Here is a 15,402-nt window from a genome sequence, read left to right as displayed (position 1 = left end):
TGAGTTTCGTGCTAGAGTTTGAGTGGGGGCAGTAGTGGGCGGGCGGGCGGGTGGGGGTCAAGACAATATTAGTGGGCTGTTTATATGGTTACTGTACTTACCTATTCTTTGTATTATTATTTGTAATTTTATGTTGCTTTTTTGAACTGAGAATATGATGTAATGAACTTAATTCATGGGACTGAATCTTGACCTTTTTATTGACGACAAAATAATAAAAAGATCACGTATGTACAAAAATATAAAACTGAAAGCATTTTCTTTTTTTTCTTTTTAAACAACCATTGTCTTTTTGTACAGCATATAATTTAAGAAAAATGACATGACTCACTAAGTTAATGACAGCATAGCCATGTAAAACCAGGACAAATCATGAAATTATAATATAATATTATATATGTGTATATATATATATATATATATATATATATATATATATATATATATATATATATATATATATATATATATATATATATATATATATATATATTTCTCTTGTGGATCAGTCATTGAAAAGTTTTTTGAAATATTTTAATGTAGTGTGACGATTGTCAGATTTGTCATAATTTATTGACACATATTTACTCATAACACAAATTGATTTAAAGACGTGAAAGTCAAATGTATAGGAATCTTGCATGTAGCAAGTTCATCAGTATTTATATTCTTTAGTATAAGTGCAAGTGAAATCCTTTGTCTCTTGCCTCAGTTTAATGGGAGTCACTGCCCTCTACTGTCCAACTGCTGTCATGAACTGTCTCTTTCCATCAGACACATTTGTTAGCTTACACAGTGTGAGCCCTCAAATTCATAACGTACAATTAATTTAAAACCAACCTACAACAAAGTGCTTAAGTCATCTTCCTGCTAAGATTACCCCTGGTGTTTTCTCACAGTAGGTACTTGTGTTGATCCAAGAACACGATGGGCCAAGAGTCTCACAACCTCTGCTAGCTGAGCTCAGCTGTTCACCAGCCAGGAAATAAACATGACTACAGCAGGCTGCCTCCATATGGCTCAGACCAGGAGAGCCTCAGCCTTCAGTTTTTGATCTGTCAGCAGAAAATCTAACAAAAAATAATATTCATTTATGCTTCTCTGCCAAAATGGTCCGTCATCCATGTAGCTCACCATGTGTGCTCTAGTTCGAACGTCCCGAGAGCATCTTAGTGCTGACCTGCATCCCGTGTATGACTTGGTGCTTATATGAATATGACTGTTCCAGGAGGGGGCTTGTTTGAGCACAATACTGCAAATCTTCTTGAATAAGATGTGCTGCACATCAAATAAACAGAGTCTCCGCCTTAGGATGCTTTTGGGACTCAGTCTAGACAGGGGATCAATGTACAGTAGGCCGTGATTAGAGGGGGACATTGTGTGAGTTCCTACAAGGATTTGTTTGACCGAGTCACCCTGCCAGTGGCTACCTTTCTTGATACCTGCAAAAAGCAGAGGAAGCAGCAATGAGGATAGGATGGTGGTCGATGACGTTCTGAAAACCATTTACTGTATTTAACGGGAAGTGGCAACAGCACAATGTATAGAGTCCAACGGTTCAATTTGTATTATTTAATTTGTTTCACACTGAATTCCTAGTCTAAACTCACTATGTTAAACTGGACAATTTGAGTTGAGCTTGTGAAGCAAATGTTGACGTGCAATATTTAAAACACACACTTCCTACTGTGTGGCTCGGCTGGAATGTAATGAGTTATCTTTTGTCCACTGTGTGAACCTGTCAAACTGCTCTGTCCTTATCTTGTCTCATCCGCAAATAATGGTTTTAAAAGTCACCATAACCGGTTTAAGTCATCTCATGTTTTCCTCCTGTCTCCTGGTTTTGTATTCTTTGTTATTTCTAATTCCTGTTCGTTTGTGTTTGGGTGACTACTCACTCTCTGTAATGCAAAGACAGCTCAGTCAGTGCTCCCAAAGAGTTCAGCTGCTCCTCCAGTGCTATGATCCTCAGCCCGATGTATCCAGACACTACCAGCAGCAACACCACCCTACAAACACATACAATAATAAAATGAATTACACAGTCTTACACTACAATACGCTTTCATTCAGAAAGTGAAAGTACAGTCCTAACAACTGTACAACTGTCCTGCATGGAGCCTGTGGGAACGCTGTGTGATACCATATCTTAAAGATCAGATCGTTTTCTTTCACTGAGGCACATTCTTTAAAGTCTATATACCAGAATCATCTACACCTATAGATATACATCAAAATGTTTGTTTATGGACGTTGCATTTATGCAAAGTTATACAGTAGATTAACAGCCTGTCAACATAGGTTGAAATAAAAGTCCCGTCTGATGGAATAAAAGTCCCCAGTACGCATCTTAACATCTGTGTTTAAATGTCTTCTTTCATTCCCTTTCCATTAATTGCTGTGTTATATTATAACTGCAAATTTACATGAGTGCACTTGGCAGCAGATAGCTGGGTAATGATCTGTTACTGTCTACGACAAATTTTTATCCATCTTCACAGCTGTAATGAAACAGCAGAGAGTGATCTAAACTTTCCTCGAGGATCCCTCCACCCCAATCTATTGCTGGTTGAAGTGGAGCACGTTTTAGTTACTTTATAATGTAAGATAATGACTTATGTTGAGTAAAATGAGGCTCTGCCTGTTTGTAAAGTAGCTATTACTAAAGCTGTGATAACGTTTGAAATCAAATCCTGGTGAGGCTGATTTATAAAGTGGCATAAAAGGAAAATATTGAAGCGCCACATACTTATTATTATACTTATACTCATCAGTCCTACATAGACCCACAGCATACTCACAGCATCACGTAGATGTAGAAGAAGATGCTTATGTGACCATGTTCTCTGGGTAAGAAGACCGGTGGGACTGACTCAACGACCCTCCAAAGCCACGACACAGCTGATTGAAATAAAAATCATGAATTCATTACTGTCCGTTGGTACATATCACAATGTGACTGAGCGAACTAGACATCACAGCGCCTGTGTTTGTGTTTGATGACGTTTTGCACACACCTCTGTCATCATTTAAGCTCCTCTGATGAGGTGAATTGCAACTTGTGGGACCTGAAGAAAGGAAATGTGCACAAATACAGTAAAACAACGGCGTTACTGCGTCAGGAGCTATTATCGGAAGAAGATAAATATTATTCCTCCGTTACATGAACTAACAAAAACATGAATCCGCGCTGAATCACTGCTAAATAACATACTTCTTTCTGTCCCCTCCATTTTTATCTCACCTCCGTTGAACATCTGAGGACAGCCATTGTCGTGATGGATCTTGTTTTGTCTGGTCAGATCCTGATCTGTGTTGTCCTCCAAACTGGAAGAACTGAAGACCTGAAGACAAAGACACGGACTCTGAACTGGAAAGTCTTTGTCCTCGTGACGCATATTCACTCAACTATAACAACTATAACAGATTCCTGGGTTTCTGAAGGTGGATGAGCAGCAAACTTACCACATTGCTATTGGCCTCATTGTCTGGAGAGAGGTGGGAGCTGCTGTTTGGACTCTTTCGCTGCTTTAGACAAACACAGAGAGAGCACATAAGTAAATGCTTCTTGTTTGATTTCTTTTTTTTATTATTATTATGTGTGTAGGGTTTAAGAGACATGTCATTACCTGTGCATGTGAGCAGATACTTTGAAGGTGTTTGTAACACAACTCACGGTTCCTCAAAGACACAAATGAGTACTGAGAGAGGAAAAGAAGCAGGAAAGAAAGATTAAATGACAAACTACATGTGCGTTCTGTGTTGAGGAAGCTCGTGTGAAGTCAAGACGCGCTTCCAGTAAATCGTCCTTCCTTCTTTTTAGCTCCTGTTATTACCACTAATTTCTTTAATACAGAAATACATTTGCAATTGCAGCAGAAAAAAATGTATGTAGGATGTAGAAAAGGTGTGTGGTCTGACCTTCTCGTTTGTTGTTTGAATGGACAACATAGACAAAGCTGAGTTATGCTTCTTCACCTCCTTGATGCTGGACACAGTAATCACCACCTGCGTGTGTTAAGAAAACACTTGATTCTTAAAGATTCTTAAAGAGGACCTTACAACCATGTTACACCACAGTATATTGTACCCTGTATCATAGTCTTTAATGTTAGTGCAAAACAGCTGTTCTGCCGAAGCAAGCTGTTAATAGCCAATTAAAATATTAGTTTAATTCAGCTGAACTGTGCTTTGGATTCGGAGAAAAACCCAAATTGTGCCACGAACGTTATGACAGTTAAGTAATTCTAATGCGTCTGTGCTTCCTACCTTGGTCTCTTTGAGCAGAACAGAGGAGTGAAAACACACGTGGTTTTCAGACACAAAGAGTTTCCCGTGATACGGGACCTCCTTCTGCAAGGCACAGGTGAAGGCTACGACAGAGGGACACACAAACACACATAGAATTATGCAACACATACAACTATAAGATAATTTTGATTAAACAAACTAAAGCAGCCTCGACAACATTCCTGCTAAATTATCTACTAACGTGTTTCTGTTCCTAATTCACCGGAGCCCAATTTGCCAACAAATTATTAGGCAGCACTTAATCAGATGGCGAAGGCATCAGGGACAAAGTGAAAGAGGAAACAATGTGATTGTGAAATTTCCATAATCAGCCTCACTAAATGAGTAACAGTCTCTGGGCTCAGCCCAACTCACTGTGGATCAGGTTCTCCCTCTCAGAAATGTCTTGGAACAGTTTGTTGAAGGTTTTACTGTGTTTCTGGAAGTTCTGCAGGGACAAAACAAGTGAAGTACTAACAAATCACTGTGTTATAAGTGGTTTAATTGCTTCACTTCTCACTCTGCGGAAAACAAAATGCACTAACACGCACATGTGGGAGACTTACGTGATTGTTGATAGGTTCATCTGACTGCTCGGTGTTCTCCTCTGCTATGACCTGCTTCCTGTGAACACATGGAGGTGAAACGCACCAAAATAAGGATGCTGGCAGGATTTTTAAAGGTTCTTAAACCCCCGTGTAGTGTTGCAGTTTACCTGGTGGACGTGTTGGGGTTGATGCTGTCATTAAGCTGCTGAATCTCCAACCGAGCTTCGTCCAGGCTCTGTTTCGATTTCTTGCTGCTAAATTTGCTGCTGCCTCTTTTGGTGACAAAGACTCCATCTCCGTCCACACCGCTGTCCCAACAGAGCAGGAGATAAACGTGACTGCTGATGATACGACTACGATACGACACATACAAGTGAGATATGTGTAGAACAATAAAGACAACATCGTGTCAGAGTGGATAAAAACCCGTCCTGTGTGCTGACGGTAGACATTTCAATATGTTCACTTTCACTGATGATGCAGTTCATTCCATATGGAATGAACTGAGAGATGGTTTCACCTGTAGTATTAACAACACCAGTGACAAGTGAAGAGTAAATAACTCGTAGAGGTGAGTTGAGTGTGTGGCTCCTGGGCAATAACACAGATGGTTTCACTTTTCTAAATCAGCAGTCATAAAAACAATTAATCAAAATTGAACTGCACACCTGGTTCTTAGAGTGACATAGATAAGTTGTTGTTGAGAAAGTTGTTGCTCTACTTTCAACTCAATTTTAAGTATGTGAAAGGAGAGGTAAAGAAATAAACAGCAAAACATTCACACTCACCAAGAGCTGTCCAATGAGAATTTCCTGTTTTTGAAACTCATGCTGCAAATGAAGCACTTGACAAACTCATACACTCTACACACTTCTCGATCTCTCCGATTCCTGTAAGTGTGCTGTTGCCACTGAGACACCTTGAGTGTGAGCTTTTGTTTTCCTGTAAAAGGCAGGTAAGAAACAATGGACACGACAGCCCACTTTTAGGATTGGCTTCCTGTTGTTAAGTCAAACCAATCGGCTGCGAGAGGCGGGAACGTTTGCTCAAATCAAACCAGTCACTGAAGAAAAGGCTACGCCACAACGCTCATGCTCATCATGGCAGTTGATCTTGTGGGTGTCACTATGCAACTCCACCTTTGGACACAAAACACTTTATATAATTGTGGACATAATGCAATAATGCATCATTTACCATGACCATCAACCTCAACTTGATTCTATCCTTCATCCTACGAAAACAGGTCTTCAAACTCAAGCTGTCCTTTAAAGGAGTCAAATAGCATTTGTTTTGTAAAAGGTCTCATAGAAAGACACATAAACACATAGAAAGCACAAGATCGCAGATCGCAGGTGTTTGAGATATGACTGTCGCTGCACAGTCAGCTGCCACACAACTTGTTCAGCCTGCACAGATAGACATCAGAGCAAGACTGACAACCTGCAGTACAGATGCAGGATAACGTGACATTACAGCTTTGAGAGCTGGCACAGATAGCGAGTTTGCACAGGCTCTATTCTATACAGTATATATATATATATGTATGTATACACATATATATATATATATATATCTTTGCATTAAAATGTATTGTATTCACACAGTATTGTGTATAATATTGTCAAAGTTATTTATATTATCAAAGTTAAGCTAAGTACATTTACTCAAGTGTTAAGTTTAAAAGTACGTATTTACTTACTTCAGTTTATCCATGCACTTTATTTTTCTGCACTTTATACACTGCCTACTATAATTCAGAGGCATAGATTGTACATTTTAGTCCACTACATTTATTTGATAACTTTATCCACCAGTTATTTTGTATATTCAGATTAAATAGGATCAACAAATCTGATAAAAACAGGGCTGAGCTGTTTATTATTTCCATAAAGGAGCATTCTGCAGCATTCTGAGCAGAGAATATAGTCCATAGGCTTCATAATTCCTCCTGACGCTTTAATCAGCAGTCAGGTCATCAGTAAACAACAGTGACCTTCCACTGGCACCTGTACATTCTTCTGCATGCTTGACAGATAATGTTGGGTGATGTGGGAAATGAGCTGTTCCCTTCCTACTGTTCTCTTCCTGTCATTATGGTAAAAGTTCATCTTGGTTTTTTTCAGTCCAGAGAATCTTATTGTCAGGTTTTTTTTTCAGGTGTCTTCTGTCAAACTCTAACCTGGCCTTTCTTTTATTGAATTACCAGTGTTTGCGTCTGTATTTAGTCACAAAGCCGTCTGGTCTTTAGAATAACATACACACCTCCTCCAGAGTGTTGAGGATTATCCCCCTAAAATTGGGTGAGTGGGTATGAAAATGGTTCACTCTGACTGACTTCACTTACATCTTTAGTGTTTCATTTCAAATTCCACATGGTGGTGTACAGAAAAATCATTCTAGGAAGGAAAAGAGGTCACATTAGTTGGGCTTTTAAAAACTCTGAGACCACCGAGACCACCTACTACTAGAGGCAGAATATCGTAGCACAACAATGTCAGAGGTTATTTGGACAGACGGTTATTTTATTTTCATTTTGAAATATGTAAGATACTTAGTTTGGGGTCGTTTTATGTGCTCACCACAGGTGATCCTATGAACACATGGTGTCATTCCAGATGCTGTCTCTCTTTGCTATCGTCTCCTTTTACCATCACCCACCTTTGTCTCTGTGTGCAGAACAATAAGCTGAACTGACTTTTGTCCTTGTATCGTGACTTGAAATCAAAGGTTTGAGCAACTTTTGACAAAATCTTCTATAAAATTTAAATGAGTTTAGCATTTTGAATAATGGTTCAATGAAATTCTTTTTTATTTCTTTTTCCAGATGTACGTAACATCTTTATGTGTCTTGTCTTTTCAGGTTTCAGATCCTGGTGTATAATGTGAACAGCTAATAATAATATAAGATGTTAAATATATCAAATATAAAATGTAAAATGTAAATTGCAGCCCTACATATAGCTGTGGCACCAAAAAATGAAAAGGTGCTGCAGATTTACTCTTAGCACCTGGGGTATTTTTTTTATTTAAGTCTAAAGATTCTTTTAACTTACCCATACACATAATGTGCAGCATAGCTACAGTGAAGCAGCATTATCAGAAAAACTCTATGCACAGCAGGAGTCTCTGCATGTGGTACAAATCATCACTGTGCGTGGCTAAAGGAAAATAAAACACCCACTTGCATTAAAAAAAGGCACTACAGTTAAATAAGGTTCATGATGAATCACTAACAGTTGAAGGTGTAAAGTATTGTGGCTGTTTCACTGTGTCTCAAGAAGGAAAGTAGTTAGAGGCTGCTCCTCATATCAACACACAGATCCAGGTCGAAACAATGAGGATGTTGCTGTTTGTGACCTTTACACAAGCAAAGAACTCTTGGACTATATCTCGCATGTGGACCTGAAAAGTCAGACATGTGCAGAACTATGCAGCGATTAGATGCATCCTTTGTGAATTTCAATATTCGTGCATTATATCTGATGTGTGTTTGCGCTGCGGTGCTGAAAACCCACACTATCAGTCACTGAAGCAGCGACATTCCTCCTCATCTCCTCACGCTAAGCATAGTCCTGTAAAGAAAAATGCTGAGTTAAAGAAACAAAGTTGAGAATAACATATTTTTGGATTTACTTTTTGTTTTTGTTATTGATTAAATAAAGGAAAATAGAATAGAAATTGGTTGAGTGAGTGTCTGAACAGATAACATAAAATATTAATATGAGCAAGCTCAGCAAATCTGCTGAAGAAGAGCACTAGATGTGGGTCAAATGCCAGCAACAGTTCTGGTTGTGCAAAAAGAGCCAAAAGCATTTTCCAGGTGTCATTTTGTGTGCACAGCAGTTGGTAAAATGTGGTGACAGGAGTGCATCTTACATACGAGTAACGTTGGTCCCATCTAGTGGACGAGGGGTGAATGACACAAACTGACAAAACCACCACAGGAACCAAGCATCTCATTGTGCTGTATATTCAATCATCCTGCTTTTAATACAAAGTCAAGATACAATATCTACATTAATTGTTTGAATGGAAAGTACAGGTACATCAGTGAGGAGGATGGCGTCATCAGAGCTGGCCCTCAACACATTTCATATTATGTTTCGTGTGTGTCCCTTGTATATTTCTCCTGACACAATAATCATAAGAAATTGAAGGAATAACATATTTCATATATGTCACACATTGTCAAGACTTTCACATAAAATTCAGAATATCAGAATATTTCAATTTAAACAATAACTTTTGCGGGTGTGTATAGTTGGGCGTTTCTTACCCTTTCTCTGTCAAAAATACACTTGCTACCATGTGCTTTCAAGCAAAGTAAATACCAGCAGCTCGTATGAGGCTTTCACCAACACGTCTGCTATATAAATCTAATTTCTCTGATGCCCTTAAACCTATCACAGAGAGGTGGATCGTGCCTCTGTTGTTGTGATTACACCACTGCTGTTGCTAAGGAGGTCAAGTGAGGAGGGCATCAAAAGGACATCACTGTAAACATAAACTAGGTCTGCCTCTAATGTACATCTCTAGGTTAACTAGTCGGACATCAGTAATCAGTATCAAATAGCACCCTACACAGAGGGCATACTTTGTAATAATAAAAGCAAATTAAAAAAAGCACCAAAGCTGACCATTAAAAAAAAAAAAAAAAAAAAACCCAACCAACCAAATAAACAAACAAACAAAAGAACGGTGACAACATCGTACTCTAACATTGGCTCGCCAAAGAAACAAGTATACAACATTTTATTGGTTATAGTTGCTAGATATCTCTAATAAATAAATTAAAAACAAACGCAAAATGTAACAAAATAGAATAATAAATATCTTAGAAAATCATATGAAATAAATATGACAAAGTGAACAACAACAATAAGGCTTTTTTTTTGCGACAATAAGAACTACATCACATCCAATCCCACATTATATCTTGTGCTCAGACATATGTAACTGTACTGTATAGGACTCCGATGTTAGACTGTATGTACAAAATCTGTGAAACTGCCCAAGATGTCTGATACACGGGAATTTTGCTGTGCTCAATCACTGCGTGGGTCCAATTATGCTTCACATGTCAGGTCAAGAGAAGATATATATTGATACCAAGGACGTGTGCAGTTGAACTGAGTTAGCCGGAGGGGAAAACATCATCTGGTTAAGTTGGGATGTTCTGTACAATGTGGAGGTGGAAAAGGGGGAAGAGGACTGTTGAAAGTTAGCAAATTCACTTGCGCTGTTTTTTTTGTTTTTGTGTTTTTTTTGTATTTCTTTCATTATCTTTCGTTGCCTTAAATAGTAAAATATCAGTGATTTATCTGCAATTCAAGTAGGTAAGCTTCAGAGGAAGAAGATGATCAGGAAACAACTTTCATCCTCCAGTTAAGATACTGCTGACAATGACAATAATAAAAATGACAATAAAAATTTAGCACGCAACGCATGAGCATTAAGCAGTGTGTTAAAACACAAGAAATAAGACAGCATAAGGCAAAGACATAGAGTAAAAACACACGAAGATCTGCGGGAATGGGCTGAGAACTGTTCTGAAATTTGAGATAGAAAGGGACTGAAGCTGATTTCTTTCATTAGCGTCTCTTTCAACATGCCACTGCTGAACCGACACAACGGGACTGACATCAAGAGGAGCTGAGCTGGAGGGTGAACAAGGACCACAGCAAATAGCAAGCAAGCTTTGTTGAACGAGGAATGCACTGGGCTGCGAATCTCAGCCCAGATCAGGATGTAATCACTGTTCCGATGCCAGCTGTTAACTCGGCGAGGACGCGACTGGGGAGTGTGAACTGATCCTTGGCCGGCGTTTAAGAGTGGTCTCGAGTATGACTATGTTCTGCTGGATAAAAGAGGAAGCCGCCTCTCCTGGTAGGCCACAGCTCATGTTCACGCTGCATGGTTTCTCTTGGCACTGTGCGTTGAGTAAATGAGCATCCACATGCTTCTCCAACAGTCCTCAAGGTGGTGAGTCCACACTGTAAGCATCTGTAAGTCATCTGCCTTTAACTATAATCAGAACTACTTGTGGCAGAAGTAGACACCTTTGAAATAGACTCATGGACATATAGAAATGTTCACCTTTGCACTTTGTAACTCCTTAATACACCAAACCAATAGATACAAAGTTGAGGATAAAAAGCCCATTTAGGGTGCAGCAAATATCCAGGCTCTTTGTTTTTTTTGTGTTTTTTTTTTATCTTTTTGTATTTTATACACGTATAGTATCATAATTCCTGTTCAGAAGCCATTTGTATTTCACTGGTTCATATTGGAGATAGCTGACCACAACACACATGTATTATACGTCCTTCACATTAGAACACTGAGGTAAGTATATGGATTACACATGGATAGTCTCCACACCCACCAGCTTCTCGGGGAAGCTCCTGATGAGTGTGGGTGCTGTCAGACATAGATTTCTTGTTGCTGTTTTTGTTGTTGCTTTTTGTCCTTGTTGGTGGAAATTCATAGTTGAATCTTGCTCCCAGAAAAAGGTTCAATGTTCATGTTATTTTTCAGCCAGTCTTTCTCTTTGTTTCACATATCGGTTGGTTTGTGGACCTCGAAGCAGAAAGATTGGTGGATGGTTGTGTCTTCACTTACGTTGCATAGTGGTCAAAGCTACCCAGGTACTCCAGAGCAGCCTGGTAGCAAAACTGGTACTCATCCTAGGTGAGACACAGAACATATCCAAGGGTTATCACAGCTACAACGCCTAATCATTCTTGATTCATTGCCAATATGATGATACTAAAGAAAACCTATACAGCCTATCTATATAAATATATCCCTGTTAACATCAATGAAAATGATTCGAGCTATAATGCTGGACTGATTAATTTTCTTTCCTCCTCTTGCTATAGAATCAGGTTAACCCACACGCTGCTCAGTGTTTACCTCAGTCTGCACCATGGCTGGTCTCTGTGTCCGCAGCATTTTGACAGTCTGGAAAATGTCCACTGCCCCTTCATAACGCATCCTCTCCAGGACAATACTCAGAGTGATGAAGACACCTGTCCGTCCCACGCCAGCACTGTGTACACAAAAGGAAACGTCTTACTGTAGTTGACGTGTTTGTAAGATCCTGACAACAACATGCTACAATCCTGCTGATTATGCATTCAAATTGTCCCCAGCTGCTTACCTGCAGTGAACGGTGATTGGTCCATCCTGACCAAACTGCTCCTTGGTTTTGTGCACTTGGCCAATGAAATCGATGAAGCCCTCCCCAGACTTGGGCACACCTTGCTCTGGCCAATCAGTGAACTGGAACTGACGAACTGTCCGTGACTGGCCATCCTGAAGAAGTCAGAATAAATAAATGAATAAATGTTTACAGAAAACGTGAGTTGAGGCTGAATTGATCTGAAAGTGTATCTGATGTCTTTTCAACCCCTATCAAGATGTTTATTTTGAAATGTGTACTTATTAGTTATGTGTAGACTATTTAAGGAGCTTTTTGCTGTATTGACTGAGGAGTGAGACTCTCCTTTTTCCCTCTAATGATTACTGTAATCTGACCCTGGATCAGTGGTTGTGGTTAACTTCAAGCTGTAACGTCACCACGTCTGCTATTGTCAGCCACTCAATAGGCAATTACATCTTTTCTCTTCTGCTCAGCCTTTCTGACTCCCTTTTAATGGAGATCAATAGCGCATCCTGTCGATGTGGCGTCAGCGCAGGATGGGTTTAACTGGAGTTATCTATGACTGGCACACATGTGCACGACTAGACGTGCACGTGCACAGTCTGACGTGCACACACACACACAAACAAGCTGTCAGGATAGTCTGGAGACAGCATGGTTGAATGAATAATCTAAGGAGGTTTGTCGATAGCGCTAACCTGCTGCTACACAAATTCACATATACTGCACAACACACACTAATCCACACACACACACGCACACACTACAGGTCGATACAACATGCTTTGCCCCAGTACTTTCTAACAGCACTGATTTATTGGTAAAGTCAAGAAGTGTGATGTCCCTCTGCTGTCTGAACAAAACATACAACAGGAGAACCAGTGTTTAAACACACAGCGACTATGAACCCACCCTGGCATCTGTAACTTTGAACTCCCGTAGGATGTACTGAGGCATGTTATACTCTGCCATGGGATCCACCACGAAGTACTGGTACCTGGCTGAACGCTCAGCGGGCCAGTACTGATGACACTTCTCCTGAGCAGAACAAAAACAGTATCGTTGATGCTGTGAACAGGGCTTTAACTCTATTTAAACAGCTTTGTGTTTGCATATTATTTTGTCCATACCCGTCCCATTTCTCTCAGCTTAGTGAGCATGACTACTATAGTGGAGTTGTGTTCCCACAGCATTCTCCAGAAATCCTCTGTAGTCTCAGCCAGTGGACCCTGGGTGGCAATGTAGCCTCTCTGCTGCCTACAAACACACAAACACAATTTGAAGTCACTTCCTTCTTTTATTCTTCTTAGCTGTTATTCGGTCAAGCATCAGAATGAAAACGGGGTCAAGCTTCAGGCAGGAAAAGGAACAGTCAAAACATGTGTGTACAACCACAGTGAATGCCTGAATCATCAGAAGCTCATCAGTGTCCACCCCCTTCACCGGGGCTGAAGCAAGTGGCATGCAGTGAGACAAACACTGGGAACATGTATACAGTAATGGCAGATCTGACAGAACGTGACAGGTGAGAGCACTGTGGTGAAAACCTATCCAATCCATTCACTCATCAAGCCATCATAAGACAACAAGGGGGTCGGGTCACATCAGTGTTTGTGGTAGAGAAACATACCTGTATCCATCTATGTAACTGGCGTTGACATAATCGGACCCCTCTTGGCCTCTGATTGGCTGGAGGCAGACGCGGGTGGTTTCATAGGGCATGATGTTGACCAGTCGGTTTTTGAATTTGTTGCAAGGCAGGTTGGCTGTGACAAACCGGGAAGTGTGGGCTTTGGTATTTGCCAGTCGCTGGATTAGAAGAGAAGGTATAAATATTCAGATACTTACTTACACTTCAAAATATACTATGCTGAAAACCAATCTATTAAAACCTCTGCCTTACCTTAAACTCCAGCTCCATGCCGGTGACATGTTCTCCAGTTTCCACCTTAGACAGCTTTTGCATGTATGAGTACAGACTCCTGGCGGCCACCTCAGTGTTCCCGCAGGCTACGGCCTCAAGTAGCGCCTCGTGGATGAAGCTGTACTGGTCCTCCGTTTGCACCATGTAGTTTCTCTGTGAGCGCATCAGGGTCACGTGACCATAGATATCAACAGTGCGCTCGTGTCGAATCCGCTCCAGCATGGCATCGATGACAATAAAACAGCCTGTGCGACCAACACCAGCACTGTAGCAAGGAGAAGAAAATTTAGGTGTGTCTGCAATCACTTCCTATTTACTATTTCTAGTGTGTAAATGTATCAGCTATAAAATGCCCCCGTAAAAAAAGCCCCGTTGCACAATGACAGGAGTGGAAACAACCCCACAGTGGAATGCATCACACAACTTATTGTAGTTGACTCTACAGCTTTAAGGATGACGCACAATGGCGATGACGGTTAGGTGACTAAAATCGAAATGCTCACGATTTGTGGGTCTACTATATAGGATGTGTGACTGTGTGAACACAGATACAGTCTAGTTCTTGGCTGGGCACAGTGACTCCCTGGTGTTTTCACTGGCTGTTTCCCCTGTTTACTGTCTTTATGCCAAGACATGCTAACCACCTCCTGGCTCTAGTTTCATCTATAACAATTCAGCTATGTGAATGTTACCCGATTATGCTTTCAGGAAAAACTGAGTAACCATATTTCCAGTAAGTAAGTGAGAGCACAAACCTGCAGTGCACAATGATGGGTCCAGCGTCAGGAGGGTTACAGGCTTTGACCCTACGGAGAAAGTTTAGGAAGGGGGTGGGGTACTCTGGCACACCATGATCTGGCCAGGCTGTAAACTGGAACTGACGCACCTCTCTCCGCTCACTGCTGCCGCTCTGAGATAAGAAACAGGCAAGGAAAATGATCTTAACAAGTGACCTTTACCTTCACGGCGGTATTGTATCTTCCCAAATAAGTTATAATGATGAAGTAGTTAAAGTGATTTTTAATCACAATCCTGTTAAGATCCTAATTACCAACCAAATATTCCTACTGAAACTAAGGTTGCGTAATATTTCAAGTGCATGCAAATTGCATCTCTTGACTTGATGTTTCATAACACATCAACAAAAATTGATAGAAGCGGTGCAACCTTGGAAGCTGCACTTGCCCTAGTTTCTGTGTAAGTAGGACACAGAGACACGCCAGTCTGACGGTCCTAGATTAGCCCCATGCTATAAGAAAGTGCTTTTCCTCCAACAGTGATCAAATCTCAGCGCCTGACACAGGGAGGCTGGCCTGGTTTGAACACTTCACGAAGCCCAGACTAATCTATTCTCCTCTGAGTGTCCACATGAACAGCTCATTCAGTGATGACAGAAATTCCTGATTACTGCAGATGCTCTTGGTTTTTAACTCTAAACTCAAAGATCAAAGTAGTGTAGGTGAAAGTAAATT

General features: G+C 40.4%; 2 protein-coding genes across 5 annotated transcripts in view; both read right to left on the bottom strand.

Moving 5' to 3' along the window:
* Nucleotides 1–478: 478 nt before the first annotated feature.
* Nucleotides 479–5,755, bottom strand: LOC113171366 (GRAM domain-containing protein 2B-like). 3 transcript variants are annotated; one of them, XM_026373669.1, is made up of 13 exons: nucleotides 5,627–5,755; nucleotides 5,006–5,191; nucleotides 4,857–4,914; nucleotides 4,666–4,738; nucleotides 4,270–4,373; nucleotides 3,922–4,008; nucleotides 3,630–3,701; nucleotides 3,466–3,528; nucleotides 3,245–3,344; nucleotides 3,018–3,068; nucleotides 2,802–2,901; nucleotides 1,899–2,009; nucleotides 479–1,442 (listed from the first exon to the last, which is right to left on the bottom strand). In XM_026373669.1, exons 1-13 carry the CDS (start codon nucleotides 5,665–5,667, stop codon nucleotides 1,427–1,429), a joined length of 1,062 nt encoding a protein of 353 aa, XP_026229454.1. In that variant the 5' UTR covers nucleotides 5,668–5,755; the 3' UTR covers nucleotides 479–1,426. The 3 variants fall into 3 exon arrangements, with proteins under 3 accessions (XP_026229454.1, XP_026229455.1, XP_026229456.1); XM_026373670.1 differs by having other exon boundaries at nucleotides 3,466–3,525; XM_026373671.1 differs by having other exon boundaries at nucleotides 5,006–5,146.
* Nucleotides 5,756–8,810: 3,055 nt separating this feature from the next.
* The window catches only part of LOC113172193 (receptor-type tyrosine-protein phosphatase S-like), a 59,208-nt gene continuing 52,616 nt past the window's right edge, over nucleotides 8,811–15,402 (bottom strand). For both annotated transcript variants that reach the window (XM_026375053.1, XM_026375052.1), the window contains 8 exons: nucleotides 14,686–14,840; nucleotides 13,910–14,195; nucleotides 13,637–13,815; nucleotides 13,137–13,263; nucleotides 12,919–13,044; nucleotides 12,004–12,158; nucleotides 11,757–11,892; nucleotides 8,811–11,527 (listed from right to left, as the gene is read on the bottom strand). In XM_026375053.1, coding sequence (XP_026230838.1) covers nucleotides 11,459–11,527; nucleotides 11,757–11,892; nucleotides 12,004–12,158; nucleotides 12,919–13,044; nucleotides 13,137–13,263; nucleotides 13,637–13,815; nucleotides 13,910–14,195; nucleotides 14,686–14,840 — 1,233 coding nt within the window. In that variant the 3' untranslated portion in view covers nucleotides 8,811–11,458. The remainder of the gene's footprint in view (nucleotides 11,528–11,756; nucleotides 11,893–12,003; nucleotides 12,159–12,918; nucleotides 13,045–13,136; nucleotides 13,264–13,636; nucleotides 13,816–13,909; nucleotides 14,196–14,685; nucleotides 14,841–15,402) is intronic.

Source organism: Anabas testudineus, chromosome 17 (genome assembly GCF_900324465.2).
Source record: "Anabas testudineus chromosome 17, fAnaTes1.2, whole genome shotgun sequence".
In the NCBI taxonomy this organism is placed as follows: domain Eukaryota; kingdom Metazoa; phylum Chordata; class Actinopteri; order Anabantiformes; family Anabantidae; genus Anabas; species Anabas testudineus.
The sequence above is the reverse complement of the archived record's forward strand: the minus strand, read 5'-3'. Positions and strand labels throughout refer to the sequence as shown.